The sequence below is a fragment of the Chanodichthys erythropterus genome, chromosome 16 (genome assembly GCF_024489055.1).
Source record: "Chanodichthys erythropterus isolate Z2021 chromosome 16, ASM2448905v1, whole genome shotgun sequence".
NCBI classification, from domain to species: domain Eukaryota; kingdom Metazoa; phylum Chordata; class Actinopteri; order Cypriniformes; family Xenocyprididae; genus Chanodichthys; species Chanodichthys erythropterus.
The window spans coordinates 3,575,855-3,596,665 of NC_090236.1; the positions used below are offsets into that span (position 1 = coordinate 3,575,855).

Below are 20,811 nucleotides of genomic sequence, written 5' to 3' on the forward strand. Positions count from 1 at the left end.
GTAACATCTCAAATTACCCCAATCAGAAACTAAATGGAACCTGCTCTGTGGAGATCCTTCTCTGCATGTCAAATTACAATCTTCTAAATCATACTTGGTAAAGTTTTTCTACAAAGACTCATTTTTGAGGTATAAAAGTATTTTTTTTATTTTTTTTTCATTTACAGTATTTTCCTCATACAGTCTTAAACATTAATGTCTATGAATTTAATTCTTTCTTGTTTTGAAGACCATTCTGTTGTCTAACATTTGATATATCTGTCAAACATTAGCTTTGTTGTTTCTAGCTAGCAGCTTGTCAAGGGGTGGTACAGTCGGGGGCAAATTTTAACACTGCAGTACAGTTGCCCCAAACACCATCAAAAGTGTCCAGCTTAGTAAGGACATCAAAATAGATTATTTTTTTCCAGTAATTTAAGAAATGTGTTTTCGCCTCTCAATCCGGGCATCCATTTTACCGAGTAGGCCCTGTACACGCTCTGTTCACAGCATGCCTAGGTTCAGACCAAGGAAAACAGTAAGGGGAGTTCCATATTCTCTGGAGTTTATTGTGGTCATTTGGTATTTATATGAAGGTATCACATGTGTTGTTACAATCGCCCCCGCATGTGGGGGCAGATTTCACTTTTTAATGTCTCTCAATCAATATTTTGACTCAACATCGCCTGTAAAAAACATTTGGTTACTGTTAACAAGCAGAATATAGATACAAGTTACAGACATGAAAACTGTATCCAAATATTTCAAAATGTTTTTGAGTAATGACGTCATGACCAAAATTTGTAACAATTGCCCCCGGTCTCCCCTAATGTAGGCCTATGCAATGCAAGTCGCTTTGGACAAAACCGTCTGCCAAATGTGAATGTGAAATGTGAATGTGACACAAAGAAAAATGTAAACGGATTTAGATGTTTGATATCCTGTGGGAGAAGAACAAAATGAGTGTTACAATCAGCATAGACAACATATATATATATATATATATATATATATATATATATATATATATATATATATATATAGCCTATATATGTTTGTGAAGGCTATAGCGCTCATAAACCGTTCTAATGAGTTTCTGTATAAGACTGCCATCTAGCGGTCGTGTATATTACATGACTGACCCATTTGCACACGTTTTAAAACCAGGAAATGTTTCAGTTCAGAGAAATCGAAACTAAGATGTCGTGGATATCTCTCTGCCTGTGAGTGTGAAATAAAATGGCAGAATCCAGTGTTTCTTTGGCTCAGGATCAGTTCAAGTGTTCAATCTGTCTGGATCTACTGAAGGATCCAGTGGCCATTCCCTGTGGACACAGTTACTGTATGAACTGTATTACAGACTGCTGGGATCAGGATGATCAGAAGAGAGTCTACAGCTGTCCTCAGTGCAGACAGACCTTCAATCCAAGACCTGTTTTAGGTAAAAACACCATGCTGGCTGAAGTGGTGGAGAAACTCAAGAAGACAAAACTACAAGCTGCTCATCCTGTTCAATGTTACACTGGATCTGGAGAAGTGGAGTGTGACATCTGTACTGGGGACAAAAACAAAGCCATCAAGTCCTGTCTGGTGTGTCTGTACTCTTACTGTCAGACCCATTTTGACCGTCACGAGGACTTTCACCCAGGAAAGCGACATAAAGTGATGGACGCCACTAGAAGACTGCAGGAGATGATCTGCCCTCAACATGAGAAACTGATGGAGATTTTCTGTCGTACTGATCAGAACTGTATATGTTATCTGTGTATGGTGGATGAACACAAAAACCACGACACTGTATCAGCTGCAGCAGAGAGGAATGAGAAACAGGTATGAACTATGAGTGATTATATTGAATAATAAATGTTTCTTCATAATTATGTAATATATATTTGAAGATCATTTTCAAACAGTTCTTAAATTAGATAGATAGTGTCATTTCAACACATATTTGCTCATCTTTAAAACAGGTCTTTGTGACATTCTCTCAAAGAGACACATGTAATGACTTGTATATTGACTATATACTCTAAATCCTACAGAGACAGTTGGAGGAAACCCAGAGAAAATTCCAGCAGAGAATCCAGGAGAGACAGAAGGAGACTGAGGATCTGAGAGAGGCTGTGGAGTCTCACAAGGTGAGTTTTGAGCAGAAGAACAACTGCTGGCTGCTGGAAGAGCTGTTTCAGACTCAGTTAGGACTCTCCTCCATCAGTCAGTGAGGAGCCAGTGCTGGAGCTCTTTCCAGTCCCACTGAAGCCCACTGTGGGGAACAGACTGTGTGAGGGACCAGTAAGAGCTGATTCTAATGCGTCTCTCTCTGTGTGTCCTAACAGCGCTCTGCACAGGCAGCAGTGGAGGACAGTGAGAGGATCTTTACTGAGCTGATCCACTCCATTGAGAGAAGCCGCTCTGAGGTGACACAGCTGATCAGAGATCGGGAAAAGGCTGCAGTGAGTCGAGCTGAAGAACAACTGGAGCAACTGGAGCAGGAGATTGATGATCTGAGGAGGAGAGATGCTGAACTGGAGCAGCTTTCACACACAGACGACCACATCCATTTCCTCCAGGTAACAGAGATCTGACAAACAGGACAGTAATCTTTAGGAAGGAAACAGATTGTTTTTCTATCAAATGTTTCTGTGTCTTTAGCTGGTGTTTTTATTGTGTCTTTGTGTCTGTGTAGAGTTTCCAGTCTCTCTCTGTTCCTCCTGGATCTACAGACTCATCCAGCATCACTATCAGTTCTCGTCTCTCTTTTGATGATGTTGGTAAATCTGTGTCTCATCTGAGAGAGAAACTGGAGCATTTCTGCAGAGAGGACATAGAAAAGATATCTGGCAGAGGTAAGCTTTACATTTCCATACATGACTTCATATAATACAATGTACATTGAGTAAAATAAGTATTGAATACGTTAACATTTTTTATTATACAAAGTTCAAATGCAGCAATTCTCATAAAATTTTGACCAGACGTTGGTATTAGTTCAAGAAATGCTATATATATATATATATATATATATGCATAGTCCTATTGCCTGTATGTATCTGAGACAATTCAAGATTTAAGCAAGCTTGTTGATCAGTTGCCACCCCCATTCATTCTTATGGGTGATTTTAATAGTCAGAGTTCATTATGGGGAGGAAGTCAGAAGTGCAAAATGCTTGAAGATTTTATTAGTAACAATGATTTGTGCCTTCTCAATGATGGTTCGAAAACTTACTTGCACCCGGGACATGGTACATATACTGCCACTGATAAAACAATCTGTGCGCCTGAACTTTTGCTTGACTTCTCATGGAAGACATGGGATGACTTATGTGAAAGTGACCACTTTCCCCTGATAATTACCTCTGAGGAACTGAGCATTCAACAAAGAATACCAAGATGGCAACTTAAAAAAGCAAATTGGTATAATTTTCAAACACTTATAAAAAATGTAACAAGATGTACTTTTAATGACAAAACAAGAAATAGCAGATGTGTTGGCAGAGTCTTTTTTAAAAAAAATTCCTCATTAGAAAATTGTTGACCTGAATTCCAAATTAGCAAGAGCAGAAAAATCTGGATTTTTTCTTCATTTAACAAGGAACCGTATAATAATCAATTCTATTCACTATGGAAGAGCTTTTAAGCACTCTTAAAGGGTTAGTTCACCCAAAAATGAAAATTCTGTCATTAATTACTCACCCTCATGTCATTCCACACACGTAAGACCTTCATTCATCTTCAGAACACAAATTAAAGGGGTGGAACACTGTTTTCTTCTAGGCTTGATTGGGTTTATGGGGCGCATATGGAAGGATATTCCAATTTCAATTTTTAAAAGGATTTGCAAATTGTATTTGCAATTGCGTTTTACATATGTGGACGCATAAACCGTGACATATTTTGTATTTGTCAAAGTGTTTAGATGTGCTGTCACTTGTAAATGTTACTGCTGTTTGTTAGCTTTCAATATACGGTTTTATCCTGATTAAAGCTTTACTGTAGCGAATACATGACTGAGTAGTAGCATTTTTGTAAAGGTATCGTTTAATTTATAGCATGAACAACTGTTTGTCTGTGAACATAGAAGTTTGTTGGTGTTTGTTGCCGTTTGTTGAAGTAAAATTTAGCCAACTGGCTAGTGAAACAAAAACATGTTGGTCCTTGTTTACATCCTTGATGCAACCAAAAATAGCAACATAATACATTTAGGCCTTTGCACACTGAAGGCCCTTGCGTCCGTTTTTTCATATTCGTGATCCTAAAAATTTGTCACGCACAGAGACCTTGCACACTGAGTCCGATGCGTAATTAATCCGTTGCGAAAAATTCGCAAAACAATAAAATGGAGTCTTCAAGCAGTGAGCACGATTTAGTTGTCCTCTCTTCTTAAAAAGAGAAAAAGAAATAGGAAATATTGGGTCCATCCAATCCCGAGATTGCATAGAGAGTTAAAGTTTACTTCAGGATGTCAGTGGCTCAGTTTGATGCTTTGCTACTGGCACAATCTGTCTTTATATCCTGTCTCTTTGTATTCTGCACTTTGTCATAAGGCCTTGCACACCGAAATTCATGACCAAAATATTCACACATTAAAAAATAAATACGAATTCAAGTTGTGTCAATCATGTTTACACTGTTTTCTTGTGTGTATTTTGATCTTAACACCTTTAACTTTATTATTTATTATTCAAATTTCGGACTCAGTGTGCAAAGACCTTTACAGTTAGGGGCCCATAAACAGAGCAGCTTAAAGTGGAAAAAGTGACAAAAAGTATTCTTGTCGCTTTATAATATTAAGGCTAAACCACTGTAGTACATGAACTGTTTTAAATATGTTTTTAGTATACCTTTTTGGACATCTGAAAGTGTTAATAGTCTTGCTTGCAACAGAGGCCTCACTGATATTTTTGATTTCATCAAAAATGTCTTCATTTGTGTTCTAATGATGAACGAAGGTCTTATGTGAGGGTGAGTAATAAATGACATTATTTTCATTTTTCGGTGAATTAACCCTTTAAATGCTGCCATAATACTGCAGTTAGTGCAGATGGAATTTATTATGAGTTTCTAAAGTGTTTTACTCATATAGTACTATTACATCTCTTTGAATTTTTTAATACTATCTGGAGAACAGGTGATATCACAATCTTGGCAAGAAGCCATAATTATTCCTATACCTAAACCAGGCAAGGACTATTCTGCTTTAAATAGCCCAATAGCATTGACTAGCTGTCTTTGCAAAACAATGGAGAGAATGTTCAATAACCGTCTGGTGTGGATATTAGAGTCGGGCCATAAAATAAAGGAATATCAGTGTGGTTTTAGATGAGGTAAAAGTACTTTGGATCATCTTATTAGAATGGAGTCATTTTTACAAAATACATTTATCAAGAAAGAAGCTTTTAGGACCTCTCCTGTTCAGAGTCTTTACATGGAAGCCAGAAAACCTTCCACTCCAGAACAATGAAGTTTTCCTCTTCATAGACCTGTATTTACAGATAATTGTGTATTAGCAGCAGCAATAATTGGAGATCAGTATCATGGCATCAGAATCCCAGAATAAAGTTGTATCTTTACAGCTGAAGCTTGTGCTTTACTACTGGTTTTGAAAAATATAGAAAATGGACAATAACTAAATTTCTTAATCTTCACAGACTCAAAATCTTGCCTTCAGGCCCTGGAATCTGTAAAGACTGACCATACCATAATTATAAATATATTAGCTAAAGTAGATCTTTTATGCAAGAAAAAAATCTGTATTTTTTATTTTTTATTTTTTTTTGCTGGGTTCCAGGTCATATCTGTTTATCTGGTAACGAGAAAGCAGCGATGCTGCAAAGGAGGCTATCAACTTGAATATTTCAGAGTGTCAAATTCCACCCTCAGATCTAAGACCAGTAATAAACTCCTATATTAATAACGTGTGGCAGATAGAATGGGATAAATGCAAAGGAAATAAGTTCCATGAAATAAGTCCTAGTACAAGAAGAATGTTCATTACTAATTTCAAATCTAGGTATGATCAAGTTGTTTTACTTGATGCTGTTTAGGTCGTACCATACTTACACATGATTATTTATTAAAATGTGAAGAACCACCATCATGCCTTCCATGTCAAACTACAATGACTTACATTTTACTGGACTGCAATGTTTTTAATGTAAATAGAGAGCAGTTTTATTCAGAGATGTGTTTAACTGATGTATTTAAAAAAGTATCAAAGTATCTGAAATGTCTTATAGTTTTTTGTTAATTGTATGAATTAAATTGTATGTTAACTCACCATGAAAATAGCCTTGTTGCTGACATGGCATAAATAAATAAATATAGTAACTACAATTACTGTATATTATTTTACAATATTTACTATAAAATGTCTGTTGGTTTCCATAGTGAGAAGCATTAACATCATTCCCACCCCTGAACCCAAGACCCGTGAGGAGTTCCTCCAGTGTAAGTCTCTATGATCATACATAAACATAAAAAAAACAGACTTTAATTATTATATACCACCAATCAGACTGAACTGTGCTGAACTCCACACAACATTATGATGCATTTATTATGTTAGTATTCAAAGATTCAATGCTAAAGCAATACCTGTCAAAGTAGTACAATTAACTAAACCAAATTCCACTGCTCAACTCCAAACACACACTGACACACCAACATCTTGATGTTATGATTTTAACAGAGGCAGATGTTGTGAAGCTTTTTTACCTAATGTAATTCAACATCACTGATACTTTACATGTATAAAAACCTAATTGCGATGTGATCTGCGAAAACCCATCACATGGTGAAATTTTACCTATTTACCTACCTGGTTATCTGAAGTCAGCTGATTGCTCTGATTTTCAGCAACAGAATTTTGAGAAAAACAGGTTTAAATGACTCTCACCCCCTATTTCACAAAGTCATGAAAATGCACTATCCAAACATAAATGGTAAGAATTCAAGGATGCTTTGGAATATAGACCTAAGGTTGGTCTTGTTTTAAAGAAGACACTTGTCAGATTATTGTAGAAGTGAAATAAATTATGGAAGTGAAATTAAAAAACAATTATAGAAGTTTAAGTTTATGAAAATTCAAAAATATATTTGTTTATATTTTATAATAACATATTACATACAACGCATGTTTTACTCTTAAACTGCAAGAAAATAAAAACTAAAAATGTCAACATTCCAAATTTTAGTTTGAAATATTTCAAAAATTAGCTTTTCAATTTTGTTTGGGCGCAGTACCAAACTTTTTCACTAGATGACACCCAAGCTCCATATCTGACCATTTAAGGGCTCCTCCATTTATTTGAGTAATCTGAACCGTATATTTCCATATTTTCATACATTTTATGAAGTAGACATCCTATTCAAAAGTAGTATGGGCAGTTTGGCAGTATTTGATTTGAATTCAAACTCTAATAAACACATAATTAGAACATGTGTGTGTTCATTATAGCTTTGTTGTTCTCTTGTGCTTCGCCATCACGATAACGTATTAGAAAAGCAAATCTTTGCGTGCCGTAATTTATATTTGCATTAATACACCTTCATTCTACATGTTATGTGGTTTATTTTGATAGGTGAACTGTCTTTTTAGTGTTAGTGTTTAACCTCCGCTGGTTGTGTTCTAAAACAGTAACGTTAAAGAAAGACATGCAGCCTTGCCATAATAAATCGCTATTTTTCTGCGCTTAAGAGGCGAAATTTGCCAAGATATTTTCTTACAGACAAGAAGATGTTTGAGTAACAATTTAATGAAAACCCAATTTAACAAAAAAAAAAAAAAAAAAAAAAAAAAGACATTCGACCTATTTTTTTACTTTACTGAAAATGTTCCATCACGACATACCACGGATTTTCCCAGATCGCATCACAATTATAAAAAGATAACCTCTGGTGTTTAATTTTTATGATTGAAAGTTACGTTTTTATCTTACTCAGATTTACATCAACTCACTTTGGATCCAAACACATTGAATAAAAGCCTGGTACTGTCTGACGGGAACAGAGTGATTAAATACACTGACACAGTTCAGCCGTATCCTGATCATCCAGATAGATTTGATGGTTATCTTCAGGTGTTGTGTAGAGAGAGTGTGTGTGGACGCTGTTACTGGGAGGTTGAGTGGAGTGATAAGGTGGGTATATCAGTGTCATATAAGAGCGTCAGCAGGAAGGGACGAGGAAATGAGTGTAGATTTGGATGTAATGATCAGTCCTGGAGGTTATACTGCCATTACTCCAGTTGTTCATTCTGGCATAATAACAAACAGACTAAACTCCCTGTAGTCTCCAGCTCCTGTAGAATAGGAGTGTATGTGGATCACAGTGCAGGAACTCTGTCCTTCTACAGCGTCTCTGACACAATGACCCTCATTCACAGAGTCCACACCACATTCACTCAACCTCTCTATCCTGGGTTTACAGTTTATGGATCAGTGAAACTGTATGAGGTATTAGAATAGAGGATACATACAGTATAATGTGTAAATAATATTGACAAACTGCTTTGAGCAATAAATCATACTACAGTTAAACTTCTGTTATTAAAAACAATTTCATTACATATTATTGGAGCTAATTTTTTTAATCAGATCCATTTAATAACGTTATAATAACTAATGTTATCATATGTGTCAGACACTAAAATAAAATGTTTTCAGACGAGTTTGATGCATTGTGTTGTGTAAAAGTGATGAATGAGATGACAATATATATTATTACCCATATAATTAGAGAATAAGTACTTGTTTTGATGAGAAAGGAACTCTACTGCTTTGTCTCATATGGGTCATTCTGTAATTTAGGGTACATTTTGTGTCCATTGATGATAATTCTAATGATTTTCCTAAGAAAAAAATCATATTTTATCCATTACAGTTTTTCATAACTGCTAAGACACTAAACCCCATTCTCTGAACCAAATTCTTAAAGGCCTAATTTGATAAATAAATAACTCTTTCTGTAAAACCTTCAGGCGCCATTTGCAAATCTCATGTATATATATATATTTATTTTTACCTTATTTGCTCAACGACTCCCAAACGATTTACTCAACGATTCATTTTGCCGAACCCATGGTTTGCATGATGCTAATCTGCGGTGATTGGTCAGATGACTTCTGCTGGTTAACACGGAGTACAGTATACAGTGCATGCATCACTTACATTGTATTATAATAATGATATGGTGCTTCGCTCTGTTCTAAAAAATAAAGACTCAGAGAGGAATTAAGTTGTTTATGTTAGCAAACTTAGCCCACAGCTCGGTGGTAAACACCCAAACAGTCATGGTATAGCTGTGTTAGCCCAATGCAGAAACGTATTGATAAAGCAACTGCAGTTGTACACCTGCAGTTGCTCTATTCTTTATCATAACTCCAAGTAATAACAATGACAAACATTTGACATTTCTAGACAACTGCGAGTGAAGACATATTGCTGTTTGTTAGCTGGTTAGCCAGAGACCTAAGCTGCCATACAACACAGTCTAAATATGTATTTGTTCATGCTACAGAGAATGTGGTGACTCTGGTGTGGTGAGTCTTTATTGATTTTTATAAAGCATTTGATATGGTGAACCATAGTTTTATTTAAGTTTTTTTACTTAAACTCACTCACTCATGGTACTTCAAAAAGGTTTGAAATTCATTGTGGCATTAGGCAAGGATGTCCCCTTTTATTTATTTCTGTTAGTCACTCAGGTTTTGGCAATGCATATGAAAAGAAATCAGTATAATGGTATCACAGCTTTAAAAATTTAAGGTATCAAAAATAGTTATATGTATTGAGGCATTCACTGCTGTTTCAGGTCTTAAAATGAATTGTGATAAATCTGTATTGTATCCCCTTAAAGATTGCTCATTTACAGTAATTGAGAACATTCTAGTTAAACACCAATTAACATATCTAGGTGTAGTAATCTGTAAAAATGAAAAACAAATGAGTCAGTTAAATTTTGAACCAATTATTAAGAAAACAAGTGAGAAATTTAATTTACGGTTAATGAGAGATATATCAATATTTGGGAGGGTATTATTATCAAAGGCGAATTTGTAATCCTAAAGAGCAAGGAAATGCTCAAAGAAATGCTCTTTGTTCTGTTTCTTTCTGCTGCAAGATATTTTGTTTTTTGGTCTTCTTTATTTGGTAATATCTCTTGGGTTAAAGCATGGAAACTTTCAAATAAGTTCTGTCTCAATAACAAAATTAGGGAAGTTTCTTACAAAATACTTCATAGAATTTATCCTGCTAGCATGTTTTGGAAAGACTTTACCTGTGGATTTTGTGGACAAGAAAAAGAAACTTATTTTGTATCTGTTTTTTATTTATGCAAGATTATTTTGGAAAGACTTTTAGATATTTGTGTATTCTTTTCTATATAGAGAATGAAAATTTGAAATGTAAAGAACTACATATTAAACATTTGTTTATTTTATTAGGAAAATGCCATATACATAAGAAGAAGTGGACTCAATGTAAACCACATTTTTGACATTTTATAAATGACTTTAAATTATATGTAAATCCTTTGGAACAAACCAAAAACAAAAAAGCAACAATTATTAATCATATACAGGTTGTGATTCGGAGGAGGAAAGAGCTGGTCCAAATAAACTACTGACCCATCCTCCAATAACAACCGGGCTGCGAATCCCTCGTTGAATGCATTTAGGTTGAAGAAGCAGTTGTCAGTAAAATGACAGGAACACACAGCACAAGGTTCGGGTTTCATGTTTTCCCTGCCAATAAGTGGGTGGGCAATATGCTAATGTTTCGTTGTGACTTTACACAAGTTTAGTTTTACAAACGACTCATTTAATTGATTCCGAGTCGACTCTTATTTTTGAGAGGCAAGAACTTAATATATATTGCATTTTCAGATTTAAAACTTTGCAGGATGTTTTCATTCACTTCGAGCTATGTTAAACACTACATGAAAGGTAATTTTCAAAAATCCATAATAGGGGCACTTTAAAAAACTTTAAACACATTCTTACTCATTAAAACACTGTGATGCACTTGTGTTGCAAAATGGTAAACACGTGTGGCAAAAGTTACAAAGTTGTCATCGTTTACACAGATGACTCAAAATTGTTCATACTTGCTTCTAATGATGTGATCAATCCAACTGTATATAGGTCAGCTCAGAGAGCACAGGTGCACTTAATATGAACAATGAATAGAAACAAGAGGAGGAAGAGTTTGTGTAAGAGGTGGTGGATGAGGAGGAAGAGGATGAGGAAGAGGAAGAGTAAGGTTTGGAGAGTTGTAAAGGCTGGATCTGGTACACCAGAGGGTTTTTTGCTTTGCCTGGCAAGAGACGACATTGCTTGTGACATGGACAAAGTCCTCAGGCCAGACCCAACACAAAGATGTGACGCTAAGAATGAATCTCTCATTGACTATGATTTTGCAATTGTAACTTTTTTGAGTGTACTGTAACAGTAGTACTTTCATTTAGAGTTTCCTTTGACCTTTTGGGCTTTTGCATTTGCAATACTTTATTACAGTATGCAAGTGCTGAATATACAGACATTCAAAACTATTCCTTACTTATTCCTTAGTAAGTTGAGATTACTTTTTTACACAAAACTTGCAAAATTTGTTTACTGTGTACAATATACTTTTTTCTGTAAAGATGCTCTGAATGTTGTGTACTGATACTGAATGATCTGTAGTGATCTGAAAGCATTGTTTGATTTTGAGTAGAGGTGAAATGGTTTTGAGCTGATTGTTTAATTTTGCAGAAGAGTCAGGGGTTTTGTGAATATAATATGAAGATTTGGTTTTGTGTTTAATGTTGTGGGAAAATTGTAAAAAACTACATTTTTTAAATCATTTAGGAGTCTTGGTGCTGAAAAATTTCTAGAATGTATCTGAGGTGATCTGATTTTATTTTAAAGGAAGAGGAAGAATGGCCCAAGTCCAACATAACAGTTTTTTACGATTGCTTAAGCACAGTTTTGACAAAACACTACACACAATTAACACAACCCTATACCAAAGTAGCACAACACTTCAGATCATTTGCAAAATGAAACACTTCATTCAAAACTTTACATTAATTTAACAAAACCCAACTTTGACACCGTATGGAACACACATGGTTCATACATTCTGATTCTGTTTGATTCATTTACACACTGCTGTGCTCAATCTTAAACACTTGTAACTTTTATACTTTTCTAATGATATAGTCTGGGTTTGATTTTTTCAGAGATATTGTTAGAGTAAAGTACATGAATATATATATATATATATATATATATATATATATATATATATATATATATATATATATATATATATATATATATTGCACTGAAAATCAGAACATATTCTAAATACAATGTATTACACAAACAAAACAAAAAAATTGTGGAGACAAAACAAAGCATGATTTTAAATGGAAAAAAATAAAAAATAAAAATAGAAAAAACACCTTAGCATCATCTCTTGGCCTAGCTGGATCTGGCCATAGCACTTCATCCACATGACAAGTGATGTCCTCCCTCGTAAGACAGCAAGGATCTTCTTGAAAGGTGAATCCATCCTTGCACAGACCCAGCATCAATTAGGTCAGGCCTTCTCCATGGCTTGAATGAGGGATATCCTGATATAGGGCTGGAGATTGTAAACCTTCCACCGCCATGCCAAAAAAAACAAACAAAAACAAAACAAAAACTCCTCAATGGGTTTAAGGAAGGGACAGTATGGTAGAATGTATTGGAGTGAAAATTGTGGACGCTAATGAAACCAGTTTTGGACCAAAGCAGATAGATGGAAATTTACATTGTCCCTTATGACAATGTATCTCAACTGCTCTGCATCCATTTGGTCTTCTGCTTTGACGATTTTGTGCAGTCTGTCTAAAATGTGAATACGTGGGCCGTGTTGTAAGGGCCTAAGTTGGCATGCTGGTGGAGGACCTCATTCTGCGTGATTGCAACATATATTGTGATGTTACCACTGCGTTTGCCCGGGACATTCAAAATAATGTTTCTCCCTCTCCCTCTTACTGCAGCATTGCCTTCCATTTTGTTGAAGACACATAAACTCACCTTTTGCCTTTTTATATTACTTGCACCTGATTGTTGAGTTTACAGTTAAGCACCTGAGTGTCTGAACACCTAACGGCTGTGTTTGATCAATTGGTTTATATGTTGGTATTTTGGACAGCAGTGTCTTAAAATGGCAAAGAAGTGACATTATGTTAGATTTCTGTGTGTAATGTAGAGAAGTGTGTTTAGTGTTGTGCAAAACAATAAGTGTAGTGTTTTGCAAAAAGTGTGAGGCTGAGAATGTGCTTATAGTTGTGCAGATCTAGCCTTGTGTTTTGCTCCTTGAGTGTTAGGTTTTGCTAATTGCGGGAAAAGTTTAATTTTAGTGTGTAAGCAATCGTAAAAAACTGTAAACACTTAAACATACTTTTCTAATGATATAGTCTGGGTTTGATTTTTTCAGAGATATTGTTAGAGTAATGCACATGAATGTATTGACAAAAAACAAACAAACAAACAAAAAAAAAAAACCCACAAGGGGCCTATTTCAATAAGGAGGTTCAACCAACTCTGAGTTAAAACTTGAACTCTGAGTTGACTTACCCTGCTTTCTCGGGTTTGACATACCTCCCATTCAGAAACGGAAAACCCAGAGTTTCCCTCATTTCAGGGTTAACATACTCTCACTTAACCTCCTTTCTGAAACCAGCCCCAGTACTGCACATTGATGAGAATATTTATTTTTCACCACATTGTAAAACCATTCAATACATCCATGCATTTCTAAAGGTTACATTTTGCACTGAAAATCAGAACATATTCTAAATACAATATATATTACACAAACAAAAACATCTGTGGAGACAAAACAAAAGCATGATTTTAAATGGAGAAAAAAAAAAAAAAACAATAGAAAAAGCATCACCTACGCATCATCTCTGGCCTAGCTGGATCTGGCCATACACTTCATCCACATCACAGGCGATGTCCTCTCTTACAAGACAGCGAGGGAAGAATCTTCTTGAAAGGCGAATCCATCTTTGCACAGACCCTGCATAAGTTAGGTCAGGCCTTCTCCATGGCTTGAATACAGCACATCCTGTTATAGGGCTGGAGATTGTAAACCTTCCATGCCAAAAAAAAAAAAAAAAAAAAAACCCTCCTCAATGGGTTTAAGGAAGGGACAATATGGTGGGAGGTATTGGAGTGAAAATTGTAGACGCTAATGTTTTGGACCAGAGTAGATAGGTGGAAATTTACATTGTCCCATATGACAATGTATCTCAACTGCTCTGCATCCATTTGGTCTTCTGCTTTGACGATTTTGTGCAGTCTGTCTAAAATGTGAATATGTGGGCCGTGTTGTAAGGGCCTAAGTTGGCATGCTGGTGGAGGACCACATTCTGCGTGATTGCAACATATATTGTGATGTTACCACTGCGTTTGCCCGGGACATTCAAAATGATGTTTCTCCCTCTCCCTCTTACTGCAACATTGCCTTTCATTTTGTTGAAGACACATAAACTGACCTTTTGCCTTTTTATATTACTTGCACCTGATTGTTGAGTTTACAGTTAAGCACCTGAGTGTCTGCACAACTGACGGCTGTGTTTGATCAATTGGTTTATATGTTGGTATTTTGGACAGCAGTGTCTTGAAATGGCAAAGAAGTGACATTATGTTAGATTTCTGTGTGTAATGTAGAGAAGTGTGTTTAGTGTTGTGCAAAACAATGTGTGTAGTTTTTAGCAAAAAGTGTGAGGCTGAGAATGTGCTTATAGTTGTGCAGTTCTGGGCTAAGGTTTTGCTCCCTGAGTGTAGAGTTTCAGTAACTGTGTGTTATTTTTAATTTTAGTGTGTAAGCAATCATAAAAAAAACTGTAATGTCTGCAAAAATTCTGTCAACTGTTACTAACCAAACCTGAAAACTAAAAAATGGTTTATCCCAAAGCCATGTGACCAGGATCTCCAATGTTGAGTATGGTTTGCAATTTTGTATTTCAAAATAATATTAAAATGTGAGGTTAACCTGATCAAGAGAATAACATTTGGTTGACCACCAGACAAGGCCTGCCATTGAAATTATGAGGCAAAATGGTGAAATGATCAACTATGCTATCAGTCAACTAAGTTATACTGTAGAGCCAACTCTTGAGTAAAACAGTTTTTATGACTATACTGTGTAACTGTGTCCTTGATGATAATTTAATCATAATTTACCTTTATCCCTGGTTTCACAGATAAGGTTTAAGCTAGTCCCTGACTAAAATAGATGTCTGAGCTGTTTTAACTCAATGGAATTTGCACTGACATATCTTAAAATAAGTCACTGCCATTGTTTTGTCTCAAGATGCACACCAGTAACGTTTTTTTCCCCCTAAGGCACGTTAATAAGCTACTTACAGTTTTGTATGATTGCTTACACACTAAAATTAAAAATAACATTCAAACCTTAATTACACTCAAGTAGCAAAACCTCAGCTCAGATCTGCACAACTATAAGCACAGTCTCAGCCTCATGCTTTTTGCAAAACTACACAAATTGTTTTGCACTACACTAAACACTTATGTTAATATTCATATAGAATGAAAGCTCTCATTTATTTTAAAAAAGGGCACTTTCTCTCGAGGAAGACAAATTGCAGGTGCTCGAGCCCCCTTTGATGTCTATGTGTGCACGTGCCTGCAAGTGTTTAAAACTGAGCACATTAGTGTGTAAATGAATCAAACAAAATCAGAATGTATGAACCGTGTGTTCCACACGGTGTCAAAGTTGGGTTTTGTTAAATGAATGTAAAGTTTTGAAACAAGTTTTTCATTTTGCAAAAGACGTGTGTGTGTGGATCTGTTAATTGTTTGTAGCGTTCTGACAAAATGAGCCTTGTTTTTAAAATTGTACTTAAAGGGTTAGTTCACCCATAAATGTAAATTCTGTCATTTACTCACACTCATGTCGTTCTACACCCATAAGACCTTCGTTAATCTTTGGAACGCAAATTGAGATATTTTAGTTGAAATCCGATGGCTCAGTGAGGTCTGCATAGGGAGCAATGACATTTCCTCTTTCAAGATCCATAAAGGTACTAAAAACATATTTAAATCAGTTCATGTGAGTACAGTGGTTCAATATTAATATTAAAAAGCGACAAGAATATATTTGATGCGCCAAAAAAAACTAAATAACGACTTATATAGTGATGGCCGATTTCAAAACACTGCTTCAGGAAGATTCGTAGCAAAGTGAATCAGCGTGTCGAATCTGCAGTTCGGAGCGGCAAAGTCACGGGATTTCAGCTGTTTGGCGGTTTGACACGCAGTCCAAATCATGATTCAATACGCTGATTCATTATGCTACATATCTTCATGAAGCAGTGGCCATCACTAAATAAGTTGTTATTTTGTTTTGTTTTTTGGCGCACCAAAAATATTCTCAATGCTTTATAATATTAATATTGAACCACTGTACTCAAATGAACTGATTTAAATATGTTTTAGTACCTTTATGGATCTCGAGAGAGGAAATGTCATTGCTGGCTATGGAAGCCTCACTGAGTCATTGGATTTCAACAAAAATATCTTAATTTGTGTTCCGAAGATCAACGAAGGTCTTACGGGTGTAAAATGGCACGAGGGTGAGTAATTAATGACAATTTTTGGGTGAACTAACCCTTTAAGCAATCGTAAAAAACTGTAAATGTCCTAATTTAACTAAGGTTGTAGTAGTGAGTTTCTAGACTGCCATCTAGTGGTCGTGTTTATGACAGGCACATGTGCACATGTGTTGAAACCAGGAAATGTTTCATTTCAGAGAAATCGAAAGCTCAAGCTCCTGTTGAACCATTGTAGATATCTCTCTATCTGTTCAATACAATGGCAGAATCCAGTGTTTCTTTGGCTCAGGATCAGTTCAGCTGTTCAGTCTGTCTGGATCTACTGAAGGATCCAGTGACCATTCCCTGTGGACACAGTTACTGTATGAACTGTATTACAGACTGCTGGGATCAGGATGATCAGAAGAGAGTCTACAGCTGTCCTCAGTGCAGACAGACCTTCACTCCAAGACCTGTTTTAGGTAAAAACACCATGTTGGTTGAAGTGGTGGAGAAACTCAAGAAGACAAAACTACAAGCTGCTCGTCCTGTTCAATGTTACACTGAATCTGGAGATGTGGAGTGTGACATCTGTACTGGAGACAAAAACAAAGCAATCAAGTCCTGTCTGGTGTGTCTGAACTCTTACTGTCAAAATCATCTGGAACAACATGAGATTTTCTTCAATAATAAAAAACACAATCTATTGGATGCCACTGGACGACTGCAGGAGATGATCTGCCCTCAACACGAGAAACTGCTGGAGATTTACTGTCGTACTGATCAGAACTGTATATGTTATCTGTGTATGGTGAATGAACACAAAAACCACGACACTGTATCAGCTGCAGCAGAGAGGACTGAGAAACAGGTATGAACTCAGTAGTTATGTTGAATAATAAATGTTTCTTCATAATTATGTAATATATATTTGAAGATAATTTTCAAACAGTTCTTAAATGAGATGATGTCATTTCAACACATATTTGATCATCTTTAAAACAGGTCTTTGTGACATTCTCTCAAAGAGGCACATGTAATGTGTTGTATATTGACTGTATACTCAAATCCTACAGAGACATTTGGAGGAAACCCAGAGAAAATTCCAGCAGAGAATCCAGGAGAGACAGAAGGAGCTTGAGGATCTGAGAGAGGCTGTGGAGTCTCACAAGGTGAGTTTTGAGCAGAAGAACAACTGCTGGCTGCTGGAAGAGCTGTTTCAGACTCAGTTAGGACTCTCCTCCATCAGTCAGTGAGGAGCCAGTGCTGGAGCTGTTTCCAGTCCCACTGAAGCCCACTGTGGGGAACAGACTGTGTGAGGGACCAGTAAGAGCTGATTCTAATGCGTCTCTCTCTGTGTGTCCTAACAGCGCTCTGCACAGGCAGCAGTGGAGGACAGTGAGAGGATCTTTACTGAGCTGATCCACTCCATTGAGAGAAGCCGCTCTGAGGTGACACAGCTGATCAGAGACCAGGAAAAGGATGCAGTGAGCCGAGCTGAAGAAATACTGGAGCAACTGGAGCAGGAGATTGATGATCTGAGGAGGAGAGATGCTGAGCTGGAGCAGTTTTCACACACAGACCATCACATCCATTTCCTCCAGGTAACAGAGATCTGACAAACAGGACAGTAATCTTTAGGAAGGAAACAGATTGTTTTTCCTATCAAATGTTTTTGTGTCTTTAGCTGGTGTTTTTATTGTGTCTTTGTGTCTGTGTAGAGTTTCCAGTCTCTCTCTGTTCCTCCTGGATCTACAGACTTATCCAGCATCATCGTCAGTTCTCATCTGTCTTTTGATGATGTTGGTAAATCTGTGTCTCAACTGAGAGAGAAACTGGAGCATTTCTGCAGAGAGGAGATAGAAAAGATATCTGGCAGAGGTAAGCTTTACATTTCCATACATGAATTCATATAAAACAATGAGTATTTAAATTATTCTAAAATATTTTATAACAATGACAATTATTTTATATTATTTTGCAATATTTACTATAAAGTGTCTGTTGGTTTTTGTAGTGAGAAGCATTAACATCATTCCCACCCCTGAACCCAAGACCCATGAGGAGTTCCTCCAGTGTAAGTCTCTATGATCATACATGTATAAGAGACAGACTTTAGTTCTTATTGTACACCACCAATCAAACTGAACTGTGCTGAACTCCACGCAACACTCTTGATTTATATGAAACACATTTAGTATGTTAATATTTAAAGATTCAATGCTAAAGCAATACCTGTTAATGTAGTACAATTAACTAAACCAAATTCTACTGGTCAACTCCAAACACACAAAGACACCAACATCTTGGATGTTATGATGTTTTTATCAGAGGCAGGTGTTTTGAAGCTTTTTTACCTAATGTAATTCAACATCACTGATACTTTCCATATACAGCTCTGGAAAAAATTAAGAGGCCACTTAACAATGATTTCTGAACTTGGAGTGGTCTCCTAATTTTTTCCAGAGCTGTATAAAAACCTAAATGTAATAAACCTAAGTTTTATTTTTATGACTGAAAGTTCTGAAAGTATGACTGAAAGACTGTTTTTATCTTCATCAGATTCCCGTTGGCTCACTTTGGATCCAAACACAGTGAATAAAATCCTGGTACTGTCTGAAGGGAACAGAGTGATTAAATACACTGGTAAAAAACAGCTGTATCCTGATCATCCAGACAGATTTGATTATTATGAGCAGGTGTTGTGTAGAGAGAGTGTGTGTGGACGCTGTTACTGGGAGGTTGAGTGGAGTGGTGAGGTGGGTATATCAGTGTCATATAAGAGCATCAGCAGGAAGGGACGAGGAGATGAGTGTAGATTTGGAAGTAATGATCAGTCATGGAGGTTATACTGCCATTACTCCAGTTGTTCATTTTGGCACAATAACAAACAGACTGAACTCCCTGTAGTCTCCAGCTCCTGTAGAATAGGAGTGTATGTGGATCACAGTGCAGGAACTCTGTCCTTCTACAGCGTCTCTGACACAATGACCCTCATTCACAGAGTCCACACCACATTCACTCAACCTCTCTATCCTGGGTTTACAGTTTATGGATCAGTGAAACTTTGTGAGGTATTAGAATAGAGGATACAAACAGTGGATTGTGCAAATAATATTGACGCTTTGAGCAATAAATCAATACTACAGCTAAACTTATGTTATTAAAGGTGCTCTATGTAAGTTTTTGACTGTACTAAAGCATAAAAATACCATAATATGTTTGCAGATATTTATTAAACATGCTGATTTCACATATAGTCGTTTCTCTGAAAACCATTACTACAGCTAGTTATTTTACTTTGAAATTTGCGTTCCATGTCGGAATTTCTGTTTTTATTTCGGTCTGTGCAAGACCGCACGTTTCCAAATTACCCAGTAGTATTTCGCCACCCTGGGTTGCCATTTGGCGGAAAACACATGCAGCGAATTGCAGCCATGGAAGCCAGCGAACAAACTTGGTCAGAGATCGCAGATTGTACCCAACCAAAAAAGCCTCAGCATCCATCTAAAAATCTCTATAAACTGGAGCATATTTAAACATGATAGCAACTCATCATAAATCAATAAATCAACTAATTATCTTACAGTGTGTAAGTCTTCTCGCCTTCCAATGTCAATTAAGCTCGCTGTTGCGTGTCTTCAAACTGGCAACCCACGTGAGCGTGGAGTCTGAGGGGGCGGGGCAAACAATATTTTGAATTTGGACTGCAGTACTCATTTCAACCACCAGCTGTCATTCTTATGTATAGCACCTTTAAAAACAGTTGCATTACATATTATTAGAGCTAAAGTATTTCAGTATATCAGTAGCTGGGTTAGACCATAACAAGATCCAGCATACCTTGTCATCAAGTGGACTTAAGGGATAGTTCATCCAAAAATGAAAATTCTGTCATCATTTACTCAACTCTCAAGTAGTTCCAAACCTGTATGAATCCAAATATGAATTTCTTTGTTCTGCTGAAAACAAAGGAAGATATTTGGAAGAATGTGAGTAACTAAACATGCCTCGTCCCCCATTGACTATAGTATTTATTTTTCCTAGTAAATGGGGTGCAAGATCTGATTGGTTACATTCTTCCAAATATCTTCCTTTGTATTCAGCAGAACAAAAAAATTCATACAGGTTTGGAACTACTTGAGGGGGAGTAAATGATGACAGAATTTTCATTTTTGGGTGAATTAAGTGGATATTCAGTCCTCCTGCTGGATCTCACATCGGTGGAATTTGACAGTG

General features: G+C 36.3%; 2 protein-coding genes across 4 annotated transcripts; both read left to right on the top strand.

Moving 5' to 3' along the window:
* Positions 1 to 1,160: 1,160 nt before the first annotated feature.
* LOC137003888 (E3 ubiquitin/ISG15 ligase TRIM25-like) lies at positions 1,161 to 17,004 on the top strand. Of its 3 annotated transcripts, none has more exons than XM_067364161.1 (6): positions 1,161 to 1,809; positions 2,022 to 2,117; positions 2,316 to 2,549; positions 2,666 to 2,825; positions 6,367 to 6,426; positions 16,883 to 17,004. In XM_067364161.1, coding segments are annotated over exons 1-6 (1,143 nt in total). In that variant the 5' UTR covers positions 1,161 to 1,218; the 3' UTR covers positions 16,885 to 17,004. The 3 variants fall into 3 exon arrangements, with proteins under 3 accessions (XP_067220262.1, XP_067220261.1, XP_067220260.1); XM_067364160.1 differs by lacking the exon at positions 16,883 to 17,004 and adding an exon at positions 16,791 to 16,881; XM_067364159.1 differs by lacking the exon at positions 16,883 to 17,004 and adding an exon at positions 7,921 to 12,110.
* Positions 6,400 to 20,447, top strand: LOC137003887 (E3 ubiquitin/ISG15 ligase TRIM25-like). Its single transcript, XM_067364158.1, has 7 exons — positions 6,400 to 6,426; positions 16,791 to 17,443; positions 17,649 to 17,744; positions 17,943 to 18,176; positions 18,294 to 18,453; positions 18,590 to 18,649; positions 19,135 to 20,447. The coding sequence occupies exons 2-7, from the start codon at positions 16,853 to 16,855 to the stop codon at positions 19,656 to 19,658; spliced, it is 1,665 nt and encodes a 554-aa protein (XP_067220259.1). The 5' UTR covers positions 6,400 to 6,426; positions 16,791 to 16,852; the 3' UTR covers positions 19,659 to 20,447.
* The last annotated feature ends 364 nt before the right edge of the window (positions 20,448 to 20,811 follow it).